The 15,048-nt window shown below is 28.1% G+C and overlaps 1 protein-coding gene across 1 annotated transcript; it reads left to right on the top strand.

Moving 5' to 3' along the window:
- The first annotated feature begins 280 nt into the window (after window positions 1-280).
- LOC120356790 lies at window positions 281-10,395 on the top strand. Its single transcript, XM_039446998.1, has 7 exons — window positions 281-373; window positions 450-653; window positions 889-1,210; window positions 1,472-1,693; window positions 6,157-6,216; window positions 9,368-9,470; window positions 9,548-10,395. Exons 1-7 carry the CDS (start codon window positions 365-367, stop codon window positions 9,591-9,593), a joined length of 966 nt encoding a protein of 321 aa, XP_039302932.1. The 5' UTR covers window positions 281-364; the 3' UTR covers window positions 9,594-10,395.
- Window positions 10,396-15,048: the final 4,653 nt, after the last annotated feature.

Here is a 15,048-nt window from a genome sequence, read left to right as displayed (position 1 = left end):
CTTCGTTACCTACAAACGTGTATGAGCTTGACAGTTTGCTTCGAGGTTATGAACCTACAACAAATATTTATAAAGGCTGTGTTATATCTGAAGATAACAAATGTTCCTACATGTTTACTACTGATAAGCTTCTAAAAATATTAGAAAAATGTTCTGAAATTTTTATTGATGGTACATTTTCTGTAAGTATTAATCACTAGCATTTCATATTTGTGATTAAAAAATATTACTTTTTTGGAATATTATTTGTAGATAATTATAATTGAGGAAATATTATATTATAGTCATATATAAATATATATTATTTCAGATTGTACCTAGAGTACCAAGCTTTGCACAACTATTTTCAATACATGTGCGATACATGGATAAGGTATTTTGATTTTCATTAATTCTATATACTTTATTTTATATATACTCTTAAAAATGTTTTCTCATTTCTTTTTTAGGGTATTGCAGTAGTATTTATTTTGTGTGAAGCCAGAACACAATTAGTTTATAAATCCATATGGAAAGAAATTATAAAATTGGCGCCTAATCTACAATGTAATTTGCGTTTCATAATGATGGATTATGAAAAAGCATCGATGAACGCTGTCCATGAACAGTTTCCTCATGCATCTCTACGAGGCTGTTGGTTTCATTACTGTCAAGTATGTCAAATACTTATTATTAACAAAATTATTGGTTGAGATTACTTATATTATTTATTTCTAATATTTATGTAGTATTTTAAAAGTTTTGTCATTTATATGTAAAAAACATGCAAAAAAAATAATTATCTATTAATAAATTATTTAAAAAACGTTTAAACATTTATGAAATATATTATTACATATTGTATTATTTATATTTTATTAATTATACATTTTATATTTACTTTTGTAGGCTGTTCTTAAAAAGTGGAAACGATTAGGACTTTTGAAAGCACCATATAAAATAGTATCCATGGCAATGACATTAGCATTAACACCATCAGAAATGTTTGCAGAAGGTTTAAACCTCATGCAGACAATTGTTGATGAAGAATCTGAAAATTATCCTAACGTATTGGTCTTTTTGAGATATATGAGAAACACATGGCTTCCAATATCAAAAAATATAAGTGTATATGGATGCCCAATTAGGACTAACAATCTTGTGGAATCATTTCATAGTATTATGTTGAAAAAAATGCATACGGTTCATCCAAATTTTTGGACATTCTTAGGTATAATTTATGTAGTATTTATAAATGTATATAAAAAATTATATTTATAAAATTTAATAATTTTTCTTTAAGCTTATTGTTATACATATAAAACTGGAGAACTTTATTTTTGTTTAGTTAATGAATTAGAAATTAATTTAAAAGTTGTAAAAAGAAATTTTAAATTAATTTTTTAAATATAAAAATAAAAATTTTTTTATGTAACGTTATATGTATTAAAATAGATTTTATGTGTATTAATAAAATAATTTATTTTTGCAGATAATATTTCCAAATTAATTATGGATCAGGAAATTAATTATAACCGTTTAATAAATGGCCTACAATTATCAAGGGATCGTAATCCGTTTAACGAGTCTAAAAATAAAAAAATTGAAAAAGCACAATATTATTTATCCAGTGGTATCTATTCATTGAAAGAATTTTTGCAGTTATTTAGTAAGGAAAATTTACGTAAGCAACAAAGAATAGCATTATTGATAGGTAAGTATTGACAAATTAGTTATTATTTTTTTAAATATTTTATTATATATTATGACGTTATTGTTAAAATACATTTTGTTATTTTTTATGTATAATTACTTTAAAAATGTTATACATACAAATTGAATGCAAAATGTAGATTTTAAATTTAAAATATTTTTATGTCATTATTTACAAGATATTTCATAACTGATAACATAAAAAATTTGAAAAAGTAATTTTACATTAGGGTGGTCCTTATTTATATAGGAAATTTTTTTTTTTTCAATTTAAATAGTAGGACCCCCTAGTTCTCTTTCATTATACAAAAAAACAACCCATATAAAATTTTAGATCGATCGGATAATATTAACCTGTGCCCCATCGAATTTAAATTTGAAAAAATCGATTTTTTAATTCTTTTAACTAATCAGTTTCTAAAAATTATGTTACGATTAAATAAATACCAAAATTGTGTAATATAGAACTTGTTTATTTATTTTATAAGTACAAAATCTGATATTTATAACTATAAGTATGGTTTATTTAACGTCTCTCGACTATGTCCTGGATACCTTTTACGATAATCTTGTACCGCCTACAAAAGAAAGAACATTAAATTATATATAATAAAAATTAACAAAAATAGAGGCACAATACAAATGGAAAAGTTGAAAAAATATCAGAAACGAGATCTTGCAAACCTGTAAAATAAATTGTTTTTGAGATTCGTCATACGTAAATTTTGAGTTAAACTTTTCCATCAATTTTACACCTCTTTCCGCTGTATCGTTTACCACTCTCAAAGAATTTATGATTTTCCTTCCTTTTTTATAACTATCCTGATCTTTCCAGTGCATAGGATCTAGTTGTAGAAAATCTTGAGAAATTTCGAACCTACCAAATAATTTTTTCGAATTATTCGTAATTATTTCCTGGGGAAGATCTTTATTAAGGAAGTATTCCAAATCATCTAATTTGATAAATAGTTTCTTTCTCATTTCTTCTGGTTCTTTATCGTTTTTTTCGTCCGCTTCATTTGTTTCTCTGTCCAGAAGTATCTTTTGTGCTATATCTCTTCTCTCTTCATCACTTATTCTTTCATCAAATATAGAAAAAGCCGCACATTCTTCATTCAAATACCATAAATGGTTAATAAACTTATTAATTGCTTTTTCCGCAACTAATTTGTCGTCGATCTTATAAGCTATCAATTTTTTTAGAAAATTGATATCGTTAAGAGGAGCTTCGATCGCGTTCGGAGCAGAAAACCATGCCTCTGCATAGCATTTTATTATAAAACAACAAATCCGTCTTAGAGCTTTTTCCTCCTTATGGGTTAATTTGAATTGTTGTCTAAACATATATATTTTTAAGCAATATATTGCTTTGGCCATCCATCGAGCTAAATGACATGCTCCAGGCTGATGAAAATGTATTCCTCGTGATGGTGTCTCTCCTAAGAATATTATAATTAATTCTAAAAATTCTTGATAATCGTCACGAGGTAGATCTTCTTCAATTTTTTTTTTAGCATAGAGTAATATCTCATTTGCATCGTCTTTTAACATTTCTCTAACACTTGCATCTGACAACCATGTTAAATATTGCGTTTGGTCAATATCTTTCCATGTATTTTTGAACCTTTTGAATAGGGGTACGTCTGGTCCTTTACTAGGAAAAAGTTGTATTTCGTCAAATACGCCTTGCAGTACAATTTCGAAAATGTGATGACGGCAAGCCAGAAATAAAATATCACGATCCAGTTTTTGTTCCAAAAGATAACATGCACCTTTCAAACGACCTGTATTGCTTGCAGTGGTATCAAAAACGACAGCTTGAACAATATCTAATAATGACCATTCGTGTAAGGTATCGTAAACAGCCGATGATATTTCACGTCCAGTTCCCGACGAAAGTTCAGGAACTCCTAAAAGTTGCTCTACGTTTGGAGCTGTAGCTATGACTGGAAGACGATCAACATTTTTTTTTCCAGTAATGTCTGGAAGTATCTTAGAATCCCAATGAATAACCACAAAATTTAAATTCAAATTGTAGAATTTTGACTTTACATCCAGTGAGATCTTTTTACGATAATATTCTCGAGCTGTCTTAATGGAAGTTCGATTAATGACGAACTCTTGTGGATTTAAATTGATAGCATCTACGCAAGCTGTCAATATGTGAACAGCGTCCCTATCACTAATTTTACATCTGTCTAATGCTGCTGAGAGTCGAGCAGTCAAAATATTTTTTCTAGCTCTTTTACTTTTTGACAGCTTAGGACTCGAAGAAAAATTATTTTCTGTTTCCGTTTCTGCATATTCTTCACTTTTTGATGTGCCGGGTTGGCTAGAAAATGGTATATCTGTTTCAATTTCCATTTCCGACTCGTTAGAAGAATCAGTAAAAGAAGACAGATAATCATGTACTGAAATATATAGAAAAAAAATAAAAGGTTGTATTAAATTACATCTCACATCACAATTGCAAGGACGCAAGATAAATACAGAATTACTGGAAAGAAAAAATTCTAACACTAAAAGTTACTTTGTAGAATTATATTAAATAAATGTCAGTTACCTGTACTTGCAATTTCACAATATTGTTTTCTTCTTCTTTGCAATTCCTTTTCTTCTTGCGCAGCTTTCTTCAATTCGGCAGTAGTTAATTTCATATCTATTCCCAACATACAACCAGGTCGTCCATTTTTCCTTTGCATAAGTAAAAATTCCTTATCTTCATTGATTTTTATTATATCTAATGCATTAGCATGTGCTATATCAAAGAGATTATTTAAGCTGTCTTCAAATTCTTTCTCTTTTTGTCTACAAGATATACTCGCTCGCGTTTTATGCTTTCCCAGCTTTTTGAAGTTTTCATACAGCTTCTTGCATTTTTTAATACAATCAGAACGATCTTGAGTTGGTATACGAGCCTTTTTCCAAAATATTAAACATTCGTCAATTACAAGAGAAGCACTGTCATGTAAGTTTAATTTCACTTCACGCATATTGTAAAACAATACACTTAAAACATCTCTTTGGCATGGTAATTTACTACCAGTAATTTGTTTTCTCATTGAACCGACAAGAAAAATAGGTTTTCGTGACATTTTCAAATTTGAAGAATAATGTATCAATGTAACTACTACGGTGTGGACGATTCGTGCACGATCCTGTTTCTGAGCGCCTCTGCGTGCGAGTTGTGTGTGTTAGTGACCGTGCACCAGCAAGAATTGACAATCGTCACACACACGAACACACATTGATTCGCACATTGCGGTTCTCCGTGCGCGACATAGGAACGTGTACGAACATCCGCAGCTTAGTAATTACAAAAAACAATTTTTATTTTTAAAATCAGCTGGCTAAGTGTACAGCGTTGTTGCCACAAAAAACAAAAGTCGACAATTATACTATTAACAATTATTATTACAATTATATTACCAATTTTTTTATTTGTTTTATCGTGTGTACAATTGACTCTTTGTACGACAAAACGAATGAAGGGAAGAACGATGTAAGTCCAATTTCTTTGAAAATGAGTTTGACACTTGTACAATTATTTTAAATTTTGGGTCCTATGGGGCACGGGTTAATATTTACTGATCGGTCCCAACTTTTGCAAGAAATAGTTATTTATATAATGGAACAAATTGAAGGGGTCCTGCATAAAAATATGTTAAGTTCGAAAATAAGGACCACCCTATTTTACATAAAAAAAAAGTATATACAATTGTATAAATAATTTTTTTTTTATATAAGGCTTTGCTTTTAAGAAAAGTACTTTGGCATTCTTTTTAATTAATTTAAATTTGAATTATTGCATGTCTTGCTCTTTTTCTCTCCTTTTCTTTATCTCTTTTTCTCTTTACTTAAAAAAATGACCCATCAAATTGATGTTTTATTGACGTTGAACTCATCAACATTATGTTCTTTTATGTCAATTTGACATCAATTATTCAAATTTTTGCTAAAAATGATCTTTAATTTATGTAATGTGTCACCTATATAATTTGTCTTCACACAGTAATGACAATACATAAATATAAAAAAGTATAACGTTTAATTTTGTAAAATTTAAAATAGTTCACTAAAAAAATTGTACATAAATCAAACTTTAATATATTATATTAACTTAAATTTTTAATATGTAAAAATTTATTTTTTCATATATATTTAATATTCACAAAGTTAATTCTATCAGATAAATTTAATAATGTATTGTATAAGATTGTAAGAAAATTATATTAAATTACATATGGTTCTTCTAATTTAAAAAAAGCATATCATCCTCAAATTTTCCAATTTTTTTTCAAAATTAATTTTTTCAAGAACAAAGTTTTGTATATAAACATTTGTGTTTTTGATTATTTTTGTAAAATTATTATCTTCTTGGTTCTATTATTATTCCTTTGTACGACTTTATTATTTGTTTGTTCTACAATAATTTATACATATTAATAAAGTTGAATTTTTTAGATGATGATAATGAAATGGAGATTTGTGCTGACTTATATAAAGAAGGTGATGTCGATGCAGGTGGGTTAACATCAGTTAACTTTGTAATAATTTTTCAAACATTGGCCAATAGTATATTTATAAAATAGAAAGTTTATTTCAAAATAGTTCTGTTAAATAACTTATTATATACAAAATTTCTTTTTAATTCCATTTGCTTTCACTATATATAGAGAGTAGACAAAAAAATGGAAACACTTGTGACAGTTACAATTTTCTTGTTCAGAACTGGGAATATGCTATGTTTTTAAAAACCACTAATAATACGTCAAAGTTAAAACTTAAAATTTTAAAATTCTTTAAATTTTTTATTTGTAATAATTTTTGGTGAATAACATAATATTAACATAATTGTTTAAAAAATGCTAATTTAGTTTCAAAGTTGTGTGACATATTTGCAAAAAATTGTAGGAATATCTAAAAAAAAACGTTCGGTTCGTTTTGTAAGAAAAATATTTTAATTTATAATAATTGTGTTAAATTATTTGAGAAAAATTTTTTTTTATGTAACTGCAAAGTGTTGATAATAGACAGAAAAAAATAGAAATACCTAGGAAAAATATACTTTTCTATATTAATAAGGAGTTGGGTCATTCTTTGCCTGCAATAGTCAAATAATACAGTCTGTATCTTTTTTAGAAATTATTCAATAAGGAAAATATATTGATAAAGAAAACTATATCTTTTATCAGTGTTTTTATTTTGTTGTCCATTTTCTGCACTTCTGAGTGCAATTCTGCAGTTTATAGAAAATTTTTTTTCAGTAAAAGTATAACACAAGTACCATAACAACAAATTACAAAACGTTTTTTTCAAATTTTCTATTTTATTTTTTTTGGCTGAATACACGACTTTGAAACTAAATCTGATATTAAGATTTTTAAAAAATAATTCTAATATCTCAGTAATAAGTTCAGAAAAACACTTCATAGCTTAAAGGTTAAACCGGGGCAAATGAGAGCCGAACGCAGATGATAGTGCGTTGAACTTCGTAGAAAATTAATTTTTGTATGAAACTGAATGCTGTGCACAAGACAAAAATTTTCTTAATACATCAAATTTTTAAAACAATTTTACTTCAATAAACTTTTTGTATAGTCTATAAGTCTTTAAGAGCATACGAAGAATTAAAATGTTGTATTTGGGATTTTATTTGCCTCGGTTAAATTTATATTTAGCTTTTACCTTAGAGCCACTTCTCTTATTTCTAAATTTGTTCAAAGTTTTAATTTTAACGTACTATAGAAATCATACACTCTATATATATTTTTAAAGCTGGCAAAACAAATTTTGCTACTTAATTTTGTAAACACACACACACACACACACGCACACACGCGCGTGCGCGCGCACAGAGAAAGTAATATATATATTTATTTTTAATTTCAAATGCTAATGTTGAAAATATGGAAATCAAATCAATTGGAATTGAAAATCAAACTATTGATTATTTACATACTATTGAAAATAATCCAAATGAACTTGAAGGTAATATATAGTTTTTATTATATTCATATTTTAAATAAAATTTTTTAAATAAACAGTTTTCTATAATACTAGACAAAACAGGCGCACGTGTGGCGCGCGCTACAAGACCTATATTACATAATTTTATACAAATTACAAATTGAATATTACATTATTAATCATCAATACAAACAGTCAAAATACGCGATTTCCGCGAACGGCTATCATTTAAGAAATAAGCGCTGAATAAGAACCAATCAGTACATTGGAAAAGCGACAACATAAATTTCGAGATTACAAGTAACAATGCAATGCACTTTTGTAAATAGAGAAAAGAGAATTTTATCTCTTCATGATAAGTGTAAGATTGTTATTTGTAGAAAATAATTTTCGCGTTCGAATAAGCACATGCGCAATTACGGGAAACGATTTGATATCGGAGACCATTGCAATGTGCACTCTGACTTTTCGTCACGTTATCGGTTCAATGAGACCATGTCTCTAACCGGCCGATCAGCTCGATTGACCATGATTTTTTGAACAAGTCACGGGTTGACAAAAGCACCCCAGAAAGTGCGTCTCTTTTAAGTGACTTGCTACCTGCGACTATGGCTTGTAAAATACAAGTGTCTTACGAATCATAGTTAAGAAGGCTTAATCGACATTAAACGTGCGTTAAACGTGATTCGGGAGGCTGAACACGCAACGTGCTCACTATCGATTTCGTATCCAGCGCGTTCGAATTACCAAGTCATTATTTTGCAAATCGGATAACAAGCAATGTCTTTTGAACGTGCCATGAAGAAGATGCTTGTAGCGATATAAAATGCTTTTTTATAATTTTTTTTGTTTTTTAGGTATAATTATTATTTTTATTAGACAAAACACGCACGCGCTACAAAGCTTCTAATATTACATACTTTCATACAAATTACAAATTTAATATTACATTATTAACCCCTTAATACACATAGTTAAAATACGCGATTTCCGCGATGACAACCGTTCATGAAGTAAGCACTGAATGAGAATCAATCAACACATCGGAAAAGCGACAATAAACTTTAAGATTTCGAGTATAGATGTAATGCACTTTTTCAGATAGGATATTTATAACCTTATATTTTGTCTATGATTACTATTCAAGATTATTTATACATGTATAAGGAATACGGGATGTAATAACAATACAGATAATTATAAATGCTATTATTTTCAATTTTCTATTTTATTTTCTAATTGTGAGTACTGAACAAAATATTAATAAATTCTTATTAACATTTAGTTTTTAAATTATAATAAATTATATATTGGATATTTAAATTTTTCTAGAATAATTAATAATTGGACATTTAAATTTTACTAAAATTACTTTTATAATATTAAATGCTTTCAATGTAAATTTAAATGTTTAATTTTATTTCTTTATTTGTAAAAAGTAATGTAAATATCGACAATGTTAACAATTAATCTTTCGATTTAGGTTTCACACTGTTAAATATTAATCAAGCTTTAAATTAAAATAAGTTACTTTCTATCCTGTAACATTTATTTACAATATTTTTCAATAAAATGTATATTTTTAGAAATATTCAGCTGTCCTGACAAATTTTGAACAACCTGTATATATAATATTTTATTAGTATTTTTATTGTTTATTTTACATATTTTATATTATAAAATTTTGATAAAAACGATTTTTCAGATACTAAAAAGGAATATCAAAAATGCCAAGTCGTTATTCAGAAGCTAAACGTACAAACCAAGACAAAACGCCAACAGAAACGAAAACCGTTATTTACTATTAAGTAAGTCACAATTTTAACCACTTTTATAATTTAAAAAAAGTTAAAATAATTTTTTTAATTGCTAAAATCTTTTTCAGTTCTAATAACACAAATATTCCAGCCAAATCGATTAAATATCAATAACAATTATAAAAAAAACACGAAAATTAAAAAGAAACAAGAAAAAGAAAGTATCTAAAAGAAAATATCAAAACAACAAAAGCCAAAAGCTTCCCAATATAAAGTTGTATTATTGTTATAAAACCTGTTCTTTAAGCTAAAAGATTTAATTATTTGATAAAACATTTAACGTGATAGATTTGTTTAAGAAAAGTATTAATTAGATAGATTTCAATTTTATAAGTTCTTCGTTAGCTTTTTTTTATTACTACACGTTGTTTTGTTTCATATTGCGTAGTAATGTGTAATGTAGTACACACACTAGTTCTAATCATACTGCAATATAAAGTGAAAAATTAGTTGCAAAATAATTGTTAAGTATGTTGGTTCAATACTTTATAACATATTCAAAGTACAACAGTATTTTTCACGCTTTTTAAGAGGAATATTAATTTGCTGGATGTTATTGTTTTAAGTTTAATTAGTTTTTCAACAGTTTTTATTAAAACACGTTGCGATTTGTTTTATATTGCGTTGTAATTTGATATGTGATAATAATTATATTACAATATAAGGTGCAAAATTAGTTATTACATACGTTGGTTTAAATATTTCATAACATATTGTACAACAGTATATTGCGTTGCAATAATTAGTAATGTGATACATAATAGTCGTAATCGTTACGAAGCTCGCAGTGACAAATTGATGTGTTGTAACTTTAATAAAAAGAATATGTACCATCTTCTAAGCAAGCATATTTCTAGTGTTTACTTAGTGTTTGTATGTTACATTTAAATAATTAAAAATTATACTATTTCTTGCATAACGTATTACATTTTTAACCTTTCCTATTGTATTGTCCTGTAATAAGATATATTATTGTTTTTAGAGCGTCTCAGTGTAAATTCTCTCCATATTCTCATTTTTGCAAAATATCATTGCGCCTGTATGCCTTTGTGAAAAGAGGAAGTAAAATAATCAAGAAGACATGTATTAGAAGTTCAAACAATTACATTTAATATTTATATGTAACAAATTCTTTGAATTTTAATTAAATATACACAATTTTTAACTAAATATAGAAAACTTCTAATGCTTTTATTATATATGAATAGTTCTACAAGCTGAGTTATAGAAGTGACAGCTTAGAAGTATTCTCGTATATTCATTTATTCATTAAATACTTGTTTCAAACGTTAATTCATTAAAAATTCAAATTGCATTAACGACAGAATCAAAATAAGTATGATTTAGTGGCAGATCAGGAAAAACGATTCATATTTTCACTAAGTAAAGTGACAAACACATTTGAGGAAGGAGGGAAAATAAAAACAGGTACAATGACTCGCATTGAGCCTAATTAGCTCATGACCATATTTATATACACTTTTGTCTAAACAGTTGAAAAATTTGAAAAGTAAAATTTATATGTATGATATCTCGCTTTCAGCATTTACAAAACACGAGGATTATTAAAGTAAGTAAATATTTAACGTTCCGGTAACTCTCATATTCATTTTATATGTTTTTAATATTATTTTCATTAATTGTACCAAGAGACATAATCTCATAAACTTACATCTGTCAAACAGCATGAGAACGAGCGAGCATGATATATACATTGACAAGATCTGAATGCAACGTAAATATGCTGTAATTAACAGACATCTTATTTATATTGCTTGCATATAATATTTTACGCTCGTTCATATAAGATGAATATGAGAGTTACGGGAATGTTTAGTAATTATTTGCTTTAACGATCCATGTGTTCTGTACGTGCTGAAAGTGACATATCATACATTACACACATATGGATTTTACTCTTCAAATTTTCCAACTGTTTAGATTAAAGTATATATGAATATAGTCATGAAACAGAGAGCTAATTAGGCCCCATGGGAGTAATTAAACCTGTTTTATTTTCCCTTCTTCCTCGAATGTGTTTGTCATTTATACTAGTAAAAACATGAATCGCTTTTCCCGATGTGTTACTAAGTCATACTTATTTTGATTCTGTTGTTAATGCACTTTGAATTTTTAATAAATTAACGTTTGAAACAAGTATCTAATGAATAAATGAATATACCAGAATAATTCTAAGCTGCAACTATATAACTCAACTTCTATAACTCAACTTTTAAATTTAATCATATTACAGGCATTTGAAGTATTCTCGTATATATATTTATTTATTAAATACTAGTTTCAAACGTCAATTCATTAAAAATTTAATTTGCATTAACAACAGAATCAAAATAATTATGACTTATTGGCAGATCAGGAAAAGCGATACATACTTTCACTAAAGTGACACATTCGAGAAAGGAGGGAAGATAAAAACATGTTTAATTATGCGCATTCGGCCTAATTATTTCATGTCCATATTTATGTACATACTACACTTCTATTAAAACATGTGGAAAATTTGAACTGTATCATTCATATGTGTGTAATATATATCTTACTAGCAGATCGTACAGAACACGTAGATCGTTAAAGTAAATAATTGCTAAACGTTTCAATAGCTACCACATTTGTTTTATGCGGTTCTAATATTATTTTCATTAATTAAACCAAGGAACATAACTTTATAACCTTACATCTGTCAATTTGCATGAGAACGAACGAGCATGATATATACATTGACATTAGCTGAATGCAATGTAAATATGCTGTAATTAACAGACAGCTTATTTGTATTGCTTTCATGTAATAATTCACGCTCGCTCATTCTCATGCAGTTAGACAGTTGTAAGGTTATGAGATTATATCATTTGATTGAATTAAAGAAAAAAATATTAAGACAATATAAAATGAATTTGAGAGTAACTGGAATGTTTAGTAATTACTTACTTTAATGATGCACGTGTTTTTTAAATGCTGAAAGCGAGATGTCATACATTAAACATATATGGATTCTGCTCTTCAAATTTTCCAACTGTTTTGATAAAAGTGTATATGAATAATGTGACCATGAAACAGAGATAATTAATATTAATGCAAGTAAATATATCTGTTTTTATCTTTCTTCCTTCCTCAAACGTGTTTGTCACTTTTACTAGTGAAAATATGGATCGCTTTTTTTCATCTGTCACTAAATCTTACTTATTTTGATTCTGTCGATAATGCAATTTACATTTTTAATGAATTGACGTTTAAAACAAGTATTCAATAAATAAGTGGATATACAGAAACACTTTTAATGCCTATAGTATATATGTTTAAATTTAAAAGCTGGATTATAAAAGTGACAAGTTAAAAGTATCCTTGTATATATTTATTTATTCATTAAATACTTGTTTGAAACGTTAATTCATTAAAAATTCAAATTGCATTAACGACAGGATTAAAATAAGTATGATTTAGTGGCAGATCAGAAAGAGCGATTCATATTTTCACTAGTAAAAGTGACAAACACATTTGAGGACGGAAGGAAAATAAAAACAGGTATAATAACTCGCATTAAGCCTAATTAGCTCTGTTTCGTGACCATATTCATATACACTTTTATCTAAACAGTTGGAAAATTTGAAGAGTAAAATCCATATGTGTTTAATGTATGATATCTCGCTGTCAGCATTTACAAAGCACGTGGATCATTAAAGAAAGTAAATACTTAACGTTCCGGTAACTCTCATATTTATTTTATATGGTTTTAATATTATTTTCTTTAATTGAATCAAGCGACATAACCTCATAACCTTACATCTGTCAAACTGCATGAGAACAAACGAGAATGATATATACATTGATATTACCTGAATGTAATATAAATATGCTGTAATTAACAGACACCTTATTTATATTGTTTTCATGTAATATTTCACGCTTGCTCATTCTCGTGCAGTGTGACAGATGTAAGGTTATGAGGTTATATCACTTGGTTTAATTAATGCGTATAATATTAAAACCATATAAGAAGAATGTGAGAGTTATTGATTTAGCAATTATTTACTTTAATGATCCACGTGTTTTGAACGTACTAAAAGTGAGGTATCATATATTAAACACATATGGATTCTATTCTTTAAAATTTCCAGTTGTTTAGACTGAAATGTATCTGAATATGATAATTAAACAGAGCTAATTAGGCCAAATGCGAGTAATTAAATCACTTTTTATCTTCTCTCCTTCCTCGAATGTGTATGTCATTTTAGTGAAAATATGAATCGCTTTTCCTAATCTGCCACTAAAACATAATTATCTTTAATTAAAATATCTCTACACATTATTTAATCATTTAAAAATACATAGAATATACAAAAGACGCAATAAAGATCGTTAATATAGTCTTTTTTTTTAACGTAAATGATGTCGTAAAAATAACAAACAGTTAACGTATATACATAATTTTAACAAACAAAACAAAACAAAAGTTACATAATTTTACTTTTGCTGTACTATCCTATTTATGCATAAATGCTTATACATAAATACCAAAGCATTTTATCCAAAAATAAGTGTAATATATACGTCAAAGTGTTAATGTAATCTAACGTATACAATAAAATTTTTAATTTTGATTAGCTAATTTTTCTAAAGACTTACAAAAACAACAAATTTTTTTATGCATAATGGCCTTTATTATTAGCCACAAGTAATTGTGCGGTGTCCAATCGTGTGGTGTACAATCGAGCCGTGTCCAACCGTGCGGTGTCCAATCGTGCGGTTTCCAATCGCGCGGTTTCCAATCGTGCGGTTTTCAATTGTGCGGTTTCCAATCGTGCGGTTTCCAATCGTGCGGTATCCAATCGTGCGGTTTCCAATCGTGCGGTATCCAATCGTGCGGTATCCAATCGTGCGGTGCCCAATCGTGCGGTGTCCAGTTGTACGGTTTTCAATCGCGCGATTCTAAAACTTGCGGTGTCCAATTGTGTAGTAAGCGTTGCCAGTCGTGAACATTCTAATCATGCGGTGACCAATCATGCGGTGTCCAATAAAGCCGTGTCCAATCGTGCACTTTGCGTTTCCCATCGTGCAGTGTCCAATCGTACTGTGTCCAATCGTGTGGTGTCTAATCGTGCGGTTTCCAATCGTTACGTGTCCAATACTGCGTGTCCAATCGTGCTGTGTCCAATTGTTACGTGTCCAAACGGGTGTCACCCTATAGCGTCTCTGATACAACTGCGACATCTCAGCCCTTTATCCCCATTTTGAATTATCTTTTACAATATACAGGGTGTCCCATTTTTAAAAACGCATCTTGATAATTCTTCAATTAAACATTTTCAATAAAAATGTTTCAGACAAGAGTTGCATGGTTTTGAGGAGAACATAAGATAGTGTTATTAATTTGATCTTGAATAGTTGTTTGAAAGCGTAGGTCACTTTCAATTTTTTAAATGGAACTGCCTATTTTTCATGACATGTTCTTGTAGCTTATCTTGAGTCCTTTCCAAAACAATATAATTAAATGTTTTTTCGTTATTTGTCGAGATACAGGACTTGAAAGTTACAGTACCGTCAGTATTAC

Source organism: Solenopsis invicta, chromosome 3, assembly GCF_016802725.1.
Source record: "Solenopsis invicta isolate M01_SB chromosome 3, UNIL_Sinv_3.0, whole genome shotgun sequence".
Lineage (NCBI taxonomy): Eukaryota > Metazoa > Arthropoda > Insecta > Hymenoptera > Formicidae > Solenopsis > Solenopsis invicta.
This window is presented reverse-complemented; position numbering and strand designations above follow the sequence as displayed.

What these genes read in the sequence shown, in the direction of transcription:
- LOC120356790 (XM_039446998.1), top strand. An exon ending in GTTGGTTTCATTACTGTCAA is followed by an intron (nt 654 to 888) that starts GTATGTCAAATA and finishes TTACTTTTGTAG; the next exon opens with GCTGTTCTTAAAAAGTGGAA. An exon ending in AAACCGTTATTTACTATTAA is followed by an intron (nt 9,471 to 9,547) that starts GTAAGTCACAAT and finishes AATCTTTTTCAG; the next exon opens with TTCTAATAACACAAATATTC.